We start from the raw sequence: 18,340 nt of genomic DNA, 5'->3' as shown, positions 1-18,340 counted from the left end.
ACTTGTAGGTCTTATAATGATCTTCTGCTTTATGCTATCAGTTGATTTCCTGTTTACTGGTAACTTGCCCAGCTAAAATGCTGTAGACCCATATTAGATTCTCTTAATGTTAGTCTTCCATTATTTCTTTCTAAATCATTATTTCTGGAATAACTAGGAGAAATTACTTTTCTGCATTTATAGTATTATGCCCTAACCCTGCACGGGATTTTCAGAATCTTGAATAAAATTCTTTAGGAATGAAGAGGCTTTCTTCTGTTCCTAGCTGCTGCCTTACCTCTCTTATATTTTTTCCCTTGTCAGCTGAGCATAGTGTGTGACAGCATTGTTTGCAGTGACTTGGTCCAAATCACCTATCACTGGGTGAATCAAATGTTACTGTGTCCTGGTATCAGCCAAGATAGAATTAACTTTTACAGAATCATTCAGGTTGGAAAAGACCCTTGGGATCATTGAGTCCAACCTTCAGCCCTGCTCTACAAAATTCTCCCCTACACCATATACACAAACATCACATCCAAACAACCCTTAAACACATCCAGGGATGGTGACTCCACCACCTCCCTGGGCAGTCTATTCCACTGCCTGATCACTCTGTCTGTGAAAAATTTTTTCCTAATGTCCAGTCTGAACCTCCTCTGTGGAGTTTGAAGCCATTCCCTCTTGTTCTGTCACTAATTACCTGTGAGAAGAGACCAGCACCAACCTCTCTACAGTGTCCTTTCAGGTAGGTGCAGAGAGTGATGAGGTGTCCCCTCAGCCTTCTCCTCCTCAAACTAAACAGTCCCAGCTCCTTCAATCACTCCTCATAGGATTTATTCTCCAGGCCCTTCACCAGCTTCATTGCCCTCCTCTGCACTCGCTCCAGCACCTTGGTTTCTCTCTCGTATTGAGGTGCCCAAAACTGGACACAATACTCCAGGTGTGGCCTCACCAGTGCCGAGTACAGGGGCACTATCACCTCCCTACTTCTGCTGGTCACACTATTTCTAATACAAGCCAGGATGCCGTTGGCTTTCTTGGCCACCTGGGCACACTGCCCAGGGCTGAGAGGGAGCACAGCTGGAGGACCAGGTCCTGATTGGTCATTGGGACATTCCATATCACGTGACGTCATGCTCAGTATATAGGTGGACGTGGGCTCTCACGTGTGCTTGTATTTGGATTCTGAGTCGGTGTGGTGAGATTTTCTGGTGCAGTTGGATTGCTGCTTTGAGGGGGGTGGGCTGTGTACATGTTGCCACGCTCAGTAAGCCACTGCTGCATTTTACCCGTTTTGGACTTACTGTAGTTACTGTTGTTTTGTTACTATTAGTAAATTATTTTTTTAATTCAACCTACAGATTTCTTCTTTTGTCCCTCCCCTATCTTACCGGAGGGGGAGGTGAACGTCCAGCCAGGTGGCATCTGGCTGCCAGCTGAGTTCAAATCTCAACATACGGTGATTCACAAGATGTGCGTTCTCTTTTATTTTGATTCCTGACAGCTTGTTGACTTGGGAACCCAAAAGTTACTTGGCAGATCAGTTGTGAGCTAGGCATTTGCAATGCCAGGTGAGAATTACATCCTGCAGAATGGCACTGATCGTAGCCAGTGTGCTACTGCAGCCAACATGCAACTGTCAAGTTGCATAGATAAAAAAAATGGTAAATTTTTACTCTTAAACTTTGGAATCTGTGTCCAGGCTGCAGAGATCTGACTGTATTGGGTAAGGATTCAGATTTAATATGCTTTCCTGGAATTTGTCTTAAGTTAATTCCAAAAAGAGCTGTATTTGCATTTCTTTTCAGGCAAATCTGAAGTCATCCTTTTTTCCACAGACTGTAGTTAGAAGACTCTGTTGTATGATATTGCAGGCTGTGATGTTCATATACCTTTCATAATTTTAGGGATTGTTTCAACTCTTTTTAAATATAAAACACAAACTCAATTCTTTCAGTAAATAGGGTTCACTTTAAGTTTATATTTGTCATGAGTCTTTATATTAAAGTACTGTAACTGTTAATATATATGCTGGGGGAAAAGACGGAGAGAACTGTTTCTTGCTTGTTCATTTTATGTCATGTCATATTTGCTATCACTTCAAATCTAACTTTTAATCACTTTGGCTATTTTGCATTAATACAACAAAAATTAAAAGTTTCAGCATAAAAAGAGTAGTTTAGGGATGCTATCAGTACAAAAGGAGATTAAATTACATTTTTAAAAAAAAGTTAAGGGTACTGTCATTATCTTCAAGTCCTTAGTAAAAGTAGTAGATAAGCTGTAGAGGGTGTTTAGGAATATCATCTCTCACTTTTTTGAATTTATATGGTTAATAGTTAAGATTTTGCTATGTTCCCATAAACCTTTTTGTGAAAGCATTATTATCATAAGGCTGTGGTTTCATGGTCACTTTAGACTGACATAAATTTACACTGCTTGTAAATGAACGGCTCTCTTGACTGACTAGTCCAAGCTCAGGGGAACAGAAGCCTGGTTTGTGTGCTTGAAGTGGTCAGGAAAATGCAGTTTAAGAGAAATAGTGTTCCCTGGGAAATTAACATCTGTCTGAAAAATAACCCAAGTTCCTCAGTTTGCTTTTGATAGTGGTTAAATAACCAGAAGAGAGACTTCTTCCCCTTCCAGTAGCTGTGGAAGGCTAAGAAATACTCTGAACTACTATCTGCTCATCAAGGTGCTCTAGGACAGAGAGCTAGTTCTGGACTCTGTCTACTTGACTTGTCCTTTAGATTTTCAGGGTCTGAGCATTACACTTTGCAGCAGGATTTTACATATCAGTTATGTGGTGTAATAATAGGTGAACAGAGATGGTATAAATCCTTCTTTTTTTCTAGTATGATGGAAGAGAGAAAATCACATGGGGAAAAAAAAAAAGCCTTCTTTTATGTTTGGTGGTTTGTTTTTGTTTTTTTTTTTTAAATTGAAATGACCTCTGGTATCTTTCCAGCATTTTTACTCCAGCTGACACTGGCTTTTTTTAGCTGGTAAAAAAAGGTTTGGTTAACTGCTGACTTCTTCAAATACAAAGTGAAGTTATGTTTCTCTATAGTAAGAGAATTGGTTGCATGTGTCGTTTGGATGACAGCAGATGCCCTGTTACAGTTTTAAGATGCTCTCCTGTAGAGCTGGCAACAGAACAGCAACCTTCCTGCTGGCCTGGCAGTGCTTAATTGTTTAATCTAGTTAGGTTTTCAGGCTTAGAAAGAAAAATTGAATGCTACAAAATAACATTGTGGTCAAGAAAGTACATACTCTGATCATTTGGGTACTGTGTGAAATTGAAAACTTTATTTTTCAGAAGAAAAGTCTGTGCATAAGAATAAATCTATTTTGAAAATGAAGACTTTTGCTGTGCTAGTTCTCAGCAGTTTACTATATTCTAGTTTTAAAGCTCTAAACACTTGATTTTTCTTGAAAGATTTTTTGGTGTATAAAATGCCATAAATATTCTAACTATAAATTACTATATTACCTTGGTACTTTAGTAATACAAAATATACTTAATGCATTAGAATCTCTTTTGTTTTGATTTTTTTTTTTCCCCTGTCTGAAACAGGTACATTGTATGTAACAAATACAAACATGCACAACTGAAGTTCTTTGGTTTTGAGATTAATACTGAGAGTTTTGGGATTTGCAACTATACTACTTTATAGTTTACTCTGAGGTAACTGGTATAAGTTTTGAGACTTCTGCTTAAGTGGCCCTTCCGTATGTTGAAATCTGGAAAAAGATATTTAAAATGTGGTTTTCAGACTTTTTTTTTTTTACCTCTCTAAATGGGATAGGTAATGCGTGTAATAATTTTAGGGTAGAAATATCTTTAAAATAACTTTAATAAGAAAAATTTGTAATGACTGATTTGATTACCAGTGTCCACTTAATCTGTTTATACAGCTGAGTAAACTCCAGATAGAGAAAACAAAGGGCAGTTCACTTGTCTGCATGCAAGCTCAAGACCTAACCTCCCATTGCAGTCGATAGAGAGCTGCTTAATGTTATGGGAAGCTAGAAAACACCTAGCCACAGCTGGACACAGGAAGAAGTTCCTTCTCGTTGTGACCAGCAGCGACTTTTGCAGAAACTATTGCACGACTGAGAGAATGTGAGAAATGGGGAGCCCTGCTCATCTTGGCAATAGGAAGACTCCCTAGCCCTAATATGTCTTACTTAGGCTAGCAGGTCAACGCATGCCTCTTTGGAGAGAAGGTGGTGGGGACTTGTGACTGCAAATCCTTGTTAAGTTTAGGTGTTACCTATCATGATTGCCTTGATTCAGGGTATCTTTATTTCAAAAAAATAAAAACCTGTCTAGTGTAATAATGGAAAAGATGATCACTCATTTTAATAACTTAAGTGGAAGTTGGAATCTTAATTATACACCTTTCATAAAGGTGGTTAAAAGTGTTTCCACATATAGATTAAAGAAACAAAATTTCTGCTCATGAAACTGTCGGGGAAAACTGAGTAAAAGTAAAATTGCTAAAAATGCATTTCAGTTGATTATTAAACTTTCAGGGAGCTTGCTTTTTTTGCTGCACTGTTGCAGTTCTCATGCATTTTTTTTATGTAGCTATGCTGAATTGCACAGTTGATAAAACAGAGGCAATCAATGATGGTATTTGTAACAAATGGAAAATTGTCTAGAAGCTGTATAAAATTCATTGTTCAATTTCGGCTTGCTGGGCTGACTGTCACATGCATGCAGTTTGTAAAGAAAAATGGTATGTTGCTGCCCTAGTGATCTGTCAGTACAGTGTTTTAATATAAATTCCACCAAGGGAAGCATTGAGGGTTGAAGTGTTGCCCTTCATCAAAAGATTTAGATTTGTAGGGAGCGGTATCTGGTGGACAACATGTCATGGTCATGCCATTTATTTGAGACCCATAGGTTAAACATACACAGATAACTGCAAGCTGCGACTGAAGTTGAAGAATCAATAAAGTATCAGTAGATTCTTGTCCTTGGTATTAATGATTCCTAATTATTTATTTTCTGGAAGGTATTTGGCTATGCTATTTGAAGTATAAGATTTGTTGTAGCAGAGTGAGTGTCTCAGTTTATGGACTATAGCTTTTTTTTAGTTATGCTATGTTGCATTTATAAAAACAAACAAAAGAATCGCACCAAAACAAATAAATTACTTTACTTTTTGTTAACATTCTCTGAAAACACCCCATCATAGAATTTGGCGGAACTCTATCACAAGTGGTGTTTTCTGGAAGGTGTTAGAAATCCATGCTAGGGAATAGCATAGGCAGCCCGCTTTGCGAAATTTAGAATGTGGCCAGTCAGTTTACCACCCTCAGATTTAGGTAGCTTTGTAGTACACTGAACTTGGGTACTGGTTTTAGTTTTACATATAGGTTGGTTGTTTGGGTTTTTTTTCTGAGAAACTTGAGTAATGCTGACTTTGGTGTTCTAATGGCAAGTGTGTCTTTTTTAGGAAATAAAGCCTCAAAGCCATTACAACCATGGATATAGTGAATCTCTTGGACGGAAAAGTCACATGGATGATTACAGCACTTGGGACATTGTCAAAGCCACACAGTAAGTTTATTTTTGAGTGTTAGCTTTGTTTGTGTCTGTATTAGTTTAAAAATAGTAAAAAAAAGATTTTTTTTTATTTGCATGAAATGGAAGGTGAACTGTATTTGTCGATACAGTAGTGGAAGATTTCAGAAATTAACTCTACCAAATTACTGTTAGGACAAATTTATGAACATTGTATGAAAATATGTGGGAGGAATTATGGTAAGATGTAAATACAGGTGGTTGCTGGACAGTCTGTTGGAAGAGAACACACAGTTTTCTTCCTGGTGGTACTGATGGTTTTTTTCTGTAGGTGATGATTAAGAGGTAAGTGTGCAACACTGACACGCCAACACGAGGGTTTCCTTTGTAGGTTAGAAGGAATGTGTATCTAACATCCTTCATTGTCTGATTCTGCAGTTTCAGTGCTGCTATAAAATTAAGTTTATTTCTGAAAAAGGATTGTAGGAGTAAACTGTGTGCAAATTTAATAATTGCATTCTTAATGCAGGCGAATTATACAAATGTCTTCTACACAGTCCTGTAGTACATACTAACTCACAAGACTTTCTGAAGAATTGTCATGGCAGTACTTTTCATTTTGCTATCGTTTACCATTCATAAACCACCTGCTTTCACTTTTCTTCAGTGAGCTAAGACAGTTTTTAAGATTTTTGGTTTTTTTGTATTGTTAAATTTGAATGCTTAAACTATTATGTATGTTGCTAGCTATTTTTCTTTTTAAAAGAAAATTTTTCTTTCCTTTTTTTCCAAAAAGGCATCTCTTCAAACTGAAAGCAGCTTTGCAGCTCTGCATGTGACACAGGCCCCACTTTAGGTTTAGGAAGTATGTACTTTCCTTCACTTTTGTTTTGAGTTGTGAGGAGTTTAACTTCCTGATCTAGATGTTGGCTGACTCTGTGTGTGTTGCTCTAAATACTTCAATAGTATGTCGTGGTTAGAACCCAGAGGGCAACTGAGCCTGACATAGCTGCTTGCTTACCCCTTCTCCCTCAGGACTGGCGAAGAGAATATAAAGCAGAAGACTCAGGAACTGAGATAAGGGCAGGGAGAGGTGATTCACCCATTACAGTCACAGGCAAAAGATAAACTCATGGTATGGGGGGGGAACCATCAGTTTAATTCAGAATCTAACACTACCACCACTTAACAGACAGAATAGGACAGTGAGAAGCATTACCATATCTTAAATCACCTTCCCCCATCCCTCCCTTCTTCACAGGCTCAGCTTTGCTCCCGATTTCTCTACCTCCTCCCCTTCTGCAGGGGGCAGGGAATGAGGGGTGCAGGTAGTCTTGCTGCTTCTTCCTTCTCGGGACACACACACACACACACACATGACTCCTCACATTCTTCTCCTGTTCCAGCATGGTTCTCCCCTCATAGGAGATGGTCTTCCACAAGCTTTGTCATGAGTTCTTCCTATGGGCCACAACAGTTTGTGTGCTGCTCCAGTGTGGGTCACCCCCATGTGTTGGCAGTCCTCCTAGCACTGAACTACAACAGCATGGGCTTCTTCCCTTGGGGTCCCAGCCTTCTTCAGGCATAGCCACCTGCTCCAGCCTGGGGTCCTCTGTGGGCTGCAGGTTGGCATCTGCTCCACTGTGGACTTCCATGGGCTGTGGGGGGCAGGGGGGTCGGCTCTGCCTTCTCACCACAAGCTCCAAGGTGTTGTGCACTGGCGCACAACCCTCCCTTCCTCTTCCTTTCTTCCACTGACCTTGGTGTTTACATAAACGTCCTCCTTGCAACTCCTCACAACTCCTCTTCCTCTCAGACTCCCCTTAAATACTTTATCACAGAGGTGCAGCCACTGTTGCTAATTGTCCTGGCCTTGGCCGGAGGTGGGTCTGACTTGGAGATGGGGGAGCTTCGAGAAGCTTCTCACACAGGGCCACTTCTGTACCCCCCTCCACTACTACCAAAAATCCCACCACACACTCACAAACCCAGCACAAGTAATACTACAACCCGTAATCCTCATATGAGGGGATTTTTAGAAATGAAAGTATTGGCACAGCATCAAACTAGCTGCTTCTTAAAAGCATGGAAATATGACAGCAGAAGTGGTTTTCTGAATTATGTGCTTCCATTCTTAATGCATTTGTCTACATTAACCCTCAAATTTTGGCTGGTCGGTACTTTCAGCTGAGTTACTCTTTCTGTTCTTTTCAAACAAGAATCAACTGGGCTGTTAGTTAACAGTTATGTTCCTTCTCAGTCATGGTGAGATGTGATTTATAGAGAGAATGACGTCTCACCAAAGAGGACTATAGTTTGATATCATAGCCCTAATGGTTAATGTCACAGGAAGGGGGCACTGTCAGCATGGGTATATGATCAAGTTGTGGTATCCAGACAGTAATTACGTGACTAGGAGAACTTGCCTTTAAGTATTTTCTAGGCTTTGAAGGTGATGTTATATGAAACAGCTGTCTTAAAGAGAAAAATCTCTGAAATTTAAGGCAGAAAATAAACCCACCAAATATAAGGCTTGCAATAAAATAAATACTGCTAATATATTAATTCAGTGTTATTAAAAAGATAGATAGTTCCTATCAAAATGATTATTAGTTTTTGTAGAAATATAACCTCTCTTTTATATATATGAAGAATAGGTGATCTTATGCTCAACCACTTGTCCTCAAAAATCAATATTCACTTAGATTAAAATATCTGCTGACTTTGTTTACTTCTTAATTCAGTGCTAATGTAAGTAAGATGCCACAAAGTTTTGTAAAAAAGCCCACTCATCTGTTTCCCAGAACTCACCTTCCCAAGCGGTTCAGTAAGTTCAAGGAAGAAGTAGATTAAGAGTTATTTTCAGTCTCTTAGTTTGGGTGGGTTTTTTTCCAAGTCCAGACATGTAGCATTCAGCATAGGATTGATGGCACAGTTACTTTTTTCAGAACACTTCAAAACTCCCCAAGACAGTATAGTGGGTTTTTTAGTGTGATAGTCAAATTGTAGCTGGGTATTTACCATTAGTTAAATGAAATTCTGTTGGTCTCAGGAATGGTCTGATAGCTAATTATAATAACGAATTGTGTATCTTCCTCTGTTAAAAAAAGTCAAACTGATCTGTCACCTAAAATGATTTGGCGTTTCATATAAGACCACTTAAATTGGAGGCTTTTTGACAGGAAGAAGGTGCATTTTGCCATAGCATAGAATTGTTTGCTATTAAATTTTAATAATCCAAGTAGGAAGCAGTCATATAAGTAGTTTTTCAATTACTTTTTTTCATAGTCATTGTTCTTATTCAGGGTGTTTCATTATTAAAAGTTTCTCCTGTAAAAGTAATCAATTGCATTATTCTTGGAACATATGTGAAAATGGGGAATGTAGTTTCTTAAAGTCTAAAGATGCTGACGAAAAATGGGATGAAAAGATTTAAAACTCATCAATGCTTCATAGATGCTGGACTGTAGAATTCTGTTTTGAGATGCTGAGTTTATTGGCACTTGATTACAGAGTAATAAAACAATGTTAGTAAAACAACGCTTTTGCTTTTATGTTTTTCAGCAAGGAAAAATAAGAGCTCGTAAGCTCCACACATTTTTCCAGAAGTATTTGTTCATTGTTTCATATCTTGTTGAACTGTTTGTGTGCTTTATCTCCTTAATCTGTAGATTGGACACATGAAACTAACATGCTCATACACTGGAGCTACAAATCTAATAATCTTTTACAATGGAATTAAGACTTTGTCTAGAAAAAAGCAGTTAAGCTGATGTTCTTGTTGCAAAGACTTTATCAGTATTTGTCTTTTTTTCCCCATTATGTTCCTGATAAATTCTCCCACAGATAGGGGAGCATAGGCATGCTTTATACCAAAAATAGTGTGTGTCTGCATTTAATTTGCGGAAACTTGTGCTGGAGTAAAAAATCATAGTGTTTTAATATCTATTGATATAAAGGACACTTTTCACTGTCTTTGTTATAGACATATCCAAGGACAACTAGGTAGCGTTAAAAGCAGTAGTGTCTTAGCCATTCATCTTGCAGATGTTACAATATGTGTATAATCTCTGGGCATCTTGTATTCAGTTATTGTTTGGTTCATAAAAAGTTTCTCTTGTGTTTCTGACAGCAGAAGCAGGCCACTCATGTATTTGAAAACCTGTCTTCAAAGCAGTAGTAAAACAATCATCCATTCTTGCCTTTGCGGTTGCAGTGGAGGAATATTGCATACTAATGCTTAAGTACTTTGCCTATAACTCCATAGAAGGTCTTTGAATTTCTTCTGCCTCTATAAAATCAGGGTGGGCTGTGTACTGGTTTTGTTCCTCTGTGATAACATTCAGTGCTCTTGTTTGGAGCTGCAAGGGAATGGAGTCTTGTAAAACAAGTCATAAGTGCTTTAAAAGTGAAATTTAATGGAGATATGTTGGGTATGCCTATTTTTATCTCTTTTTGTCACCGGTAGCCCTGGGTCATCCAAGGCTGGAGTCATAACTTTTGGGTCATAACTCCTATGCCTTGGGAAGGGTACTGTGTTAACATAATAACCTGAAGTTGCTGCCTTCGTTTTAAATCTTTTAAGCCATGAAACTCTGGAAAGTAGCTAATGTTCACATGTAGAAAAGTATGATAGGTTATGACTAGGAGAACAAAATCTGAGACACAGTAATCCTCGCATCATGATTTTCTGTTCTGTTGAGAGTGAGCAGGTACCTTCTGCTTGTAGTAAACTTAAGCAAATTTCAGCTATGCTGAAAGTATGTTAAATAACCATTATGAATGTGGCTATTAAACGTTAATGATATTAACAAGTGCTTTTGTGACTTCTGGAAGATTGTTTCCTTGTGCTCAAGTGTTACGATTTCATTATCAGAAGATAAACTTTTCTGTTAGTTTTATTCATTGAGATCATTCAACATGAAGTCGTGTGCATTGTGAAATAGTGCAGCATGATATATGAAATGCTGAATCATGCTTAGGGAAAATTGGATTTAAGAACATGCTTTCTTCCTCACCATTTCTCATAATTCATAGGGTAACTGATAAGAAAAAAGATGGGATACATATGGAATAACTCAAATTTGTGAGAGTTGGCCGAAGTGACAGTTACTCCTGGCTTTTTGCAGCTATGCACAGGAGAGAATGGGCAGACTGTGACACAGGTACCCATTCTTTCTGCCTGGTCATTTGTGCCCATAGAGTTTGTTCATGTTGCTGAAAGTGAAATATATCTGAAGTTCACATGGAAGAGTAGGATTTTTTCAACCACAGTAGTAGTATAGCCACAATTGTCTAGACAATTTGAAGCTTTGGAACATACACAAGAGCTGAATTTTTCTTGTCGCTCAGCGTCACCGTGAACAGTTCATTAAGCAGCTCTTGAGTTACCCTTTTGCTGTTGAAAACAAAATTGTCTTACTGTTTAACAGGAAAAACCATGAGAACTATGAAAGGCTTTGTTAGTATTTAACCACCATCATTCACGGGAATGGGACTTCAAAGATAAAAACGATCATTTTTCTACTAATTGCATTTCCAGTTAAAACAGCTTTGATTGGCATTAAAATTATAGCAAGATGAGGGAGTGAGCTCTTGGCTTACCTACTGTTTGTTGGCATGGTGATGTGCTCACTGAAGAGATTCCTTCCTAGTATTGTGGCCAAATTTTATGTTAATCATGCAGCAAAGCTGGCAGTCTCTTATTTCCAAGAGTCAATGTGCTTTCAGACAAAAGATTAAAAAATGGATTACATATTTAAAATGCAAAAGGCTTCTAGGATACTATTTTTGAAAGTATTAAATTCAGAATATCTTTAAACTGCAATTACAAATAAAATGTTACAGGTTAGTTACCAAAATGGCTTAGAGACTGTGATAGTGAAATGAGCTTGCGAAACGGTATTTTTGCTCCAGAAGAACTAGTCTTTCAGAACAAGGCAAGCTCAATAGTATGCTTTAATTATATTCTATACTGATGTTTACAGCATCACCCTCTAGAATTCACCCAGATGCTGAAAATTTGTTAATATATCAGTTTTCTATGAGGATTTGAATCTTTTCCTCCATTCTTCTTTCTTGCAGGGCATAGAGCCCTTTGTAACAATATCATACTGAGTCTCTGAAGTAGCTGACTTTCTCATTTTGTAATCTAACAGTGCGTCATGAACCCTTGGAGAAGATAAGGTGAAGTCAGCTGCAGCAAACTGATGGAAGATGACTGTCCTTAGTATGTGAGAGAAGCATGCTGCATTTCTAGGACAGAGCTCAAGAAACCATGACTGCCTCAGTGTTTTATTTAATTGTAGAGAGCCTGATGGTTCCCGGAAGAGGAGCAAACTGTTGTAAATTCCTAACCTTTTTTGCCAGGCATATTTTTGCCTGCCTAGATTCTTAAGTCCTCTTGTGACAATATAATAAGTCAAAGTAACACACAAGATATAATTTAGTAACATCTTTTGTAATTGGTTGTGACTGAGTTCAAGATACCAAAATAAATTGCTAGGAACAGACAAACTGATGGTGACTTAAATAAAAAATTGCTATATGCCTTGTTCTCAGTTTAATTTTTAGAAAGTGTGGTTTTTTTTTTCTTGGGAAGGCTCTTTTGATGTATTGCAGAATTTCATGATTTTGTTTTGTGGCCACGCGATAGGAAGTATATGTGACTTGCAGTTTGTCTTCTAGTGCAAAGGAAAGGAAGTCTATGATGCTAAGCCTGGATAAGGAATCCATTCTTACTGCTCCTTGTTGTGTCTGAAGCCATGCAGTAGTCTTTGCCCAAGGCCTCACAGCAGTATATGGGTGAATTCTAGAGGGTGGTATTTGTAAACATTGGTGGAGCATAATTGGAGCATCCTATCAGGGCTTCTGCAGGCACTTTGGCAGCAGCATTCTGCCTCAACAGGCTGCAGAGTTGATTTACATGCTTACCACAGCTCTCTTTTGTTTGTTCAAGAAATATGAAAAGTTCTTCAGAAAGCAGCATAACATTTTCTGATATTTGCTTAAAATAAAATACGGCCCTACCGCCCCACCAAGCCACAAAAAACAAACACTCACTTGCCACTCACCCCTCTGCCGCCCTTCCTTCAAAGACTGTGACAGGATTGCCTGGTTATTCCTAGGTCTTACAGAAACTTGACTTGGTATCAGAGGTTACTTTCAAGGAGGTTAATTTTGGATTGACAGGACAGTTATCTGAATAATTTGTATGATTTACCCTAGCTGAGCACTAGTGATGTTGTGGTTTAACCCTAGTAGGCAGCTGAGCTCCACACAGCTGCTGGCTTGCTCTACTCCAGTAGGATGGAGAAATGAATCGGAAGAGTAAAAGTGAGAACTCATGGGTTGAGATAGGGACAGTTTAATAGGGAAAACAAAAGCTGTGCATGCAAGCAAAGCAAAACAAGGAACTGATTCCCTAATTCTCATCAGTAGGCAGGTGATCAGCAATCTTCAGGGCAGCAGGGCTCCATCACACCGAACAGTTACTTGGGAAGACAGATGCTGTAACTCCAAAGGTGCCCCTTCTTCCTCCTTCCTCCAGCTTTTATTGCTGAGCACAGTGTCACGTGAAAAAGGATATCCCTTTGGGCTGTTGGGCTCAGCTGCCCTGGCTGTGTCCCCTCCCAACTTGTGCACCCCCAGCCTACCGGCTGGCAGGGCAACATGAGAAATAGAAAAGGTTTTGACTCAGCACTGCTCAGCAATAGCTAAAACATGGGTGTGTTACCAACACTGTTTGAGTCACAAATCCAAAACACAGCACTATAGGAGCTACTATGGAGAAGATTAACCTTATCCCAGCCAAAACCAGTACATGTAAAAAAAACCCCAAAATGTTTACATGATTGCCTCTTACACTTTATAGAAGTTAGCATTATTGTGTTCTTTGTATCTTTCAAATAACCTGGAATATTCTATTAATATAATTCCTTCTTGTTGTGTAGTACTGCTTATTTAAGCAGGATGAGAGTCAGCTAAACTCAGCCTTAGGCAATACAGTTTTTTTAGCTGGTGACTGTTAAACCTAATAGTAGGCTGTAGGTTAATAGTTTCTTAAATTATGGCTTCAGTTAATTGTTTAAATGAAGACAGCAGGCTTGTCTACAGCAGTAGGGGTTGTCAGAACAGCTGGCTGGAGTAGAACAGCTTGTCAATGAAAGGGTGTTTTAATATTCTATATGAATTGCTTTCCAGGTTACCTCCAGATGTTGTATTATGCGGGTGTGATACTCTACTGCAGTAAGATCAGAATTTGCTGTCTTGCCTTCAGAAGTCCTTCTCTTCCCCTGTTTCTCCTACTGTCTCTACTCACTCTTCGTTCTTGACTGATCTGCCTTTATTAGGCCTTAACCTGTTTCAGTGGCCCCTTCAGCTAAGGGGGAGGAAAGTCTGGAATGTTAAGCCATTTGAACAAGCACTCAGCAGGCCATGCTGCTGATCTAGACTGGGACTTGGGAGGTAGTGTGCCTCAAGATTAGCCATACATAGAACCTTATCAGTTTTCCTGGCAGTTTTATGTGTCTGAACATGTGTATCTTGTCTAGCTGCTTGTGTATTTTGAAGTCTTTATAAAGCTGAACCTCTTCTCTCGCCCCCACCCCCAACTGATTAAAAACAAACCTTTGTTGTCAAAATTTTTCATGCCTGCTGCTTTTTGACTTGGTCTGTCTGAGGGACCAAATTTTACAGGCTTGTTGCCAATCAGTATCTACTGGACACAATACTCTGATCTTTAGTAATGTTTGGAAAGATTATAGGTATGACAGCAACTTCTGGCATTTTTCATAATTTCTAGTGCAACTTCCCTAAGAAATTGAAAAAGATATGATCCTAAGTAGGCTGTTATGCCTAGTATTTATTTTTTAATACTGTTCAACTATTTTATGTGCTTGAAACCTGTGATAGGCTTGGAAAGCATTTCTCAGGTTTGTTGACTTGAGTAATTTGAGACTTGACGTGTAGGAGTGCTGTCCAGATTGAGGATCCATTCAAATACACGAAAGGAAAAGGAAGAATGGTAACTACCCTGGAAAAAAGGTCTTTGCATCAGTTATGCAATCTTATCAAGTGGAGTCAAAGGGCCTTAAGTTGTCTAAGGTTGTCTCTTCTGCAGAAAGTAGAACATAGAAGCAGCATAAGGAAAACTTACTTAAATTCCAACTTTGAGAAGCTATTAAAATTCTACTCTAGCCGAAGTCAGATGTCACAAGGCATTGATCTTGATTTTAAGGTATGCCCACACATCACTCTCTTCCTTAAAACTTGAGAAGTCCCTATGGATTCTACAGACATTGAAATGTAATCTTTACTTGCCTTTCTGCGTTCTTTTTCTTGCCACTGAAAATAGGTGGTAAAACAGTGTAAGCGTCAAGACAGACATTATGCCTAGGTGATGTTTATGCTTCCTGATTTGTTTCAACTTACAAAATGCAGGCAGAATTTTTTTCAAATGAAGTTAACTCACATTTAGTAGTCATCTTTAAGGAAAGAAATAATTTCATATTGAAGTATAGAATTTTGAAGTGGTATAAAAAGCCAAAATGGTACTAACTTATATCAGGAAGATTGCTATTTGTTATCTGAGAAGAAAAATGGGAAGTGTTTGAGCTCTGTTAGTGTTTGTAATTGACCTGATGATCTTGTCATCTGCTGAATTCTAGGAAGATACTGTCAAATCAGTTGGCTAAGCATTTCTGGTCTTCAAGAGATGGAAGGAAAGGAGAACAGAGGTGGAAGAAACAAATATAGTGGAGTCCCTGAGAAGAAAAGATCTTTATTTATATTTGGTATACTGCTGATCGATATTTCACCTCAGTCTGCTGTGTAGCTTGCTGTGAAAATAAGTTTTCTGTAAAATCTTGAATTGATTAATATAACTTCTGCCAGTGGAAGCTTCTTGTTTCAAGAGATCTGTAATCATATAGAAACAGAAAGTAGTTTCTTCATTTATCTTCTGTTTAAGCTTTTGTATTGTGACCATATGTATAGTGTTTGCTGAATGTATTTTTATCTAAGGCAAAAGCTTTGAAAAAATCTCATTTTCTTCTTCAAGGTATGGAATATACGAACGATGTAGGGAGCTGGTGGAAGCAGGTTATGATGTACGACAGCCAGACAAAGAGAACGTAACGCTTCTCCACTGGGCTGCAATCAACAACAGGATAGATCTGGTGAAGTATGTATTATACTTTAATTTAAACATAAACTAAGTGTGTCCTAAAAACAGTTGATTTATTTTTTTTTAAGGTGTTAAATAATGTTAAGTCTATTAAAATTTCAATTTTTGGTCTTGAACTTTGGGAGAAGGGGGAGAAGTAAGAGACCTAATTTGCATTTTGGCAGCAATGTTTTCATGACACAGTTACCAAATAAAACCTGTTCTATGTCCAGAAGTCAAGCTCAGGCTCTCTCAGATGAGTTAAACCGGTGGAACAGCTATTCACCTGTATGTGCAGTTTCTTTACACTATGGTATACTTGTTGAAATACTAAATTTCTTTTTTAAGGAGGGGAAGATTGATGCTAGATGGTAGTGAATGTTTTTAAATAAGCAAGATTAATATGATGCAAGGGGCAATTGCTACTTCAGGATTTCAAGAAGTTCTAACTTAATTTCTTTGCCTTTTAAAAATACAGCTGTTAGAAAAGGTAACATTTCATCACCTCTGCTTGCAAGTAATAACAAAATGTTTAATGGTGGGAGCTGTGGGATTTAGGGTATATTTTTGCTTTTCAGTTTATAAAATCTGGAGCATAATATTTGAGACTATGTTTTTAAATCTATTATTATCATTCAGAACATGGAGACCTTAAATCCTGAAGGAATAATTCTTAGTGCTTGCTGTTTATAAATCTTGTGTATAGAATTTTTTTCTCTACCAGTAAGAAAACAAAGAATGTAAGAATGTATTACATGCAATTAAATCTAAAACCGCAAAATATTATTGAATCAGCAGGTTTCTAGAATATTTGACATAAACCACATCTTTAATCAGTCCACTTTTCAAAACAGTTCTTATTAACAAATGTGTGTACTTACACATAAAAACAAATGCAAAACATGTTCATTTAAGCACTTTCTCCTCATGTATGTCCATCACTAGCACCTTCATCAGACCAGACCTTGAGTTTCTAGATCTCAACTTCATGTTTCTCATATTGTTTTTAAAGGACTTTCTGTGTCCTCATGCAGTTTTCAAAGAAGGTTAAATAGACAAAGACAGATAAATAGATAAAGATTTAGATCTGATGAGAAGGATGTTGGGGTCCTGTTGGACAGGAAACTGACTGTGAAGCAGCAATGCAGCCTTGCAGCAGAAAAGGCCAACGGTATACTGGGCCTCATTAAGAAAATCCTCATCATGTTGAGGGAGGTGATCATTCTCTACGCAACCGCTGAAGCTGGACATTGGTGTGAAGTTGTAGGTTCCCCTTTGCAAGAAAGATAAGGACTTACTTGGGGTGAGTCCAGTGCAGAGTCACAAAGATGATTAAGGGACTGGAATATCAGACGTGAGGACCTGTTGCAAGGGCTTGGACTTCTTAGCCTAGAGAAGAGAAGGCTTACCTTGTCAATAAGATCCTCAAGAAGGATCTTACCAATGTCCATAAGTATAATACCTGAGATACCTGGTAATATATAATACCTGGAATCTTATCAGTGTATATAAAGTGATGGGAGGGGGTAAAGGAGACAGAGCCAGACTTCTCTCAGTAGTGCCCAGAGGCAAGACAAGAGGCAGAGGGCAGAAATTAAAACGTACATGAAATTCCATCTGAACATCAGAAAACCCTATTTTACTGTGTGGGTGACTGAGCACTGACACAGGTTGCCCAGAGAGTGTGTGAACTCTTCATCCTTGGAGATACTTAAAACCCAACTGGATGTGGTCCTAGACAACATGATCTAGATGCTTTGATAAGGGATGGTTAGACTAAATGATCTCCAAAGGTCCCTTCCAAACTAAACAATTCTGTGAAATAATTCAGCGTTTTGAAAGAAATTTTTTTATTACACATAATAGATAACACAGCAGATTTCATGTCTTTATTGTGGGTAGAAGCTTATAATGGAAACCATAATTCTGCATTTGATATTTTCCCTTCACTATAAGATAGGTAACCATTGTGCTTTTTGGAATGCTGAAAGAGAGCCTCCTGCAAAAGTGATGCAGGACCCTGGTTTACCTAAACAATCTTTTTTGTGAGAGTACATTTTAGACCATATTGTTTTCTTCCTTTTCATTCCATTTTCCTTCTGGGAGGACCCCTTGTCCTGGATCTTTATGACTAACATCTTGCAACTTAATGTGAAATAACTGAAATGCATAGTGTTTCTCAGATAACTGTTTTTCTGTAAGATGACTGTAGTATCTAAAAGCAGTTGTTATGTTTTTCAGCTCACTTTTTTATCCATCTTGAATGCAGAATGAATTACTTGCAATTAATTGTTTCTTACTTGAGCTGTTGGAAGACATATTTGTATTACAGATACTCCATCTCTTTTGGTGTGTCTATAAGGTCTGGAATGTGAATGGCATCGAGATAACTCATAATTTAAAAACATCAGTATGTCATGAAGCATTTGAAAAAATAGGCCTATATTGTGCATAATGTTTCTGTATTAACTTACGTATAGTTTCTGTTTTAGTTTTGCAGTGCAGTGAATCTACCTGTGTGATACTCAGTTATGACTTAATGCTTTAGTTCGTTAGCAATTTACGTATTCTACAGCTTTTTCTTTAAAAAACCCAAACCAAAATAAACAAAAAAAACCCAAACCTGCCCCCCAAAAATTGTTTGGGGACTTTGTTAT

General features: G+C 38.1%; 1 protein-coding gene across 1 annotated transcript in view; it reads left to right on the top strand.

Moving 5' to 3' along the window:
- The window catches only part of ZDHHC17 (zDHHC palmitoyltransferase 17), an 82,167-nt gene that overhangs the window by 15,844 nt on the left and 47,983 nt on the right, over window positions 1–18,340 (top strand). The window contains exons 2-3 of the mRNA XM_074902828.1: window positions 5,451–5,554; window positions 15,579–15,701. Of these exons, the coding sequence (XP_074758929.1) occupies window positions 5,451–5,554; window positions 15,579–15,701 (227 nt within the window). The remainder of the gene's footprint in view (window positions 1–5,450; window positions 5,555–15,578; window positions 15,702–18,340) is intronic.

Source organism: Athene noctua, chromosome 3, assembly GCF_965140245.1.
Source record: "Athene noctua chromosome 3, bAthNoc1.hap1.1, whole genome shotgun sequence".
Classification (NCBI taxonomy): Eukaryota; Metazoa; Chordata; class Aves; order Strigiformes; family Strigidae; genus Athene; species Athene noctua.
Note: the sequence above shows the minus strand (reverse complement) of the source record. Positions and strands in the feature narration are given on the sequence as shown.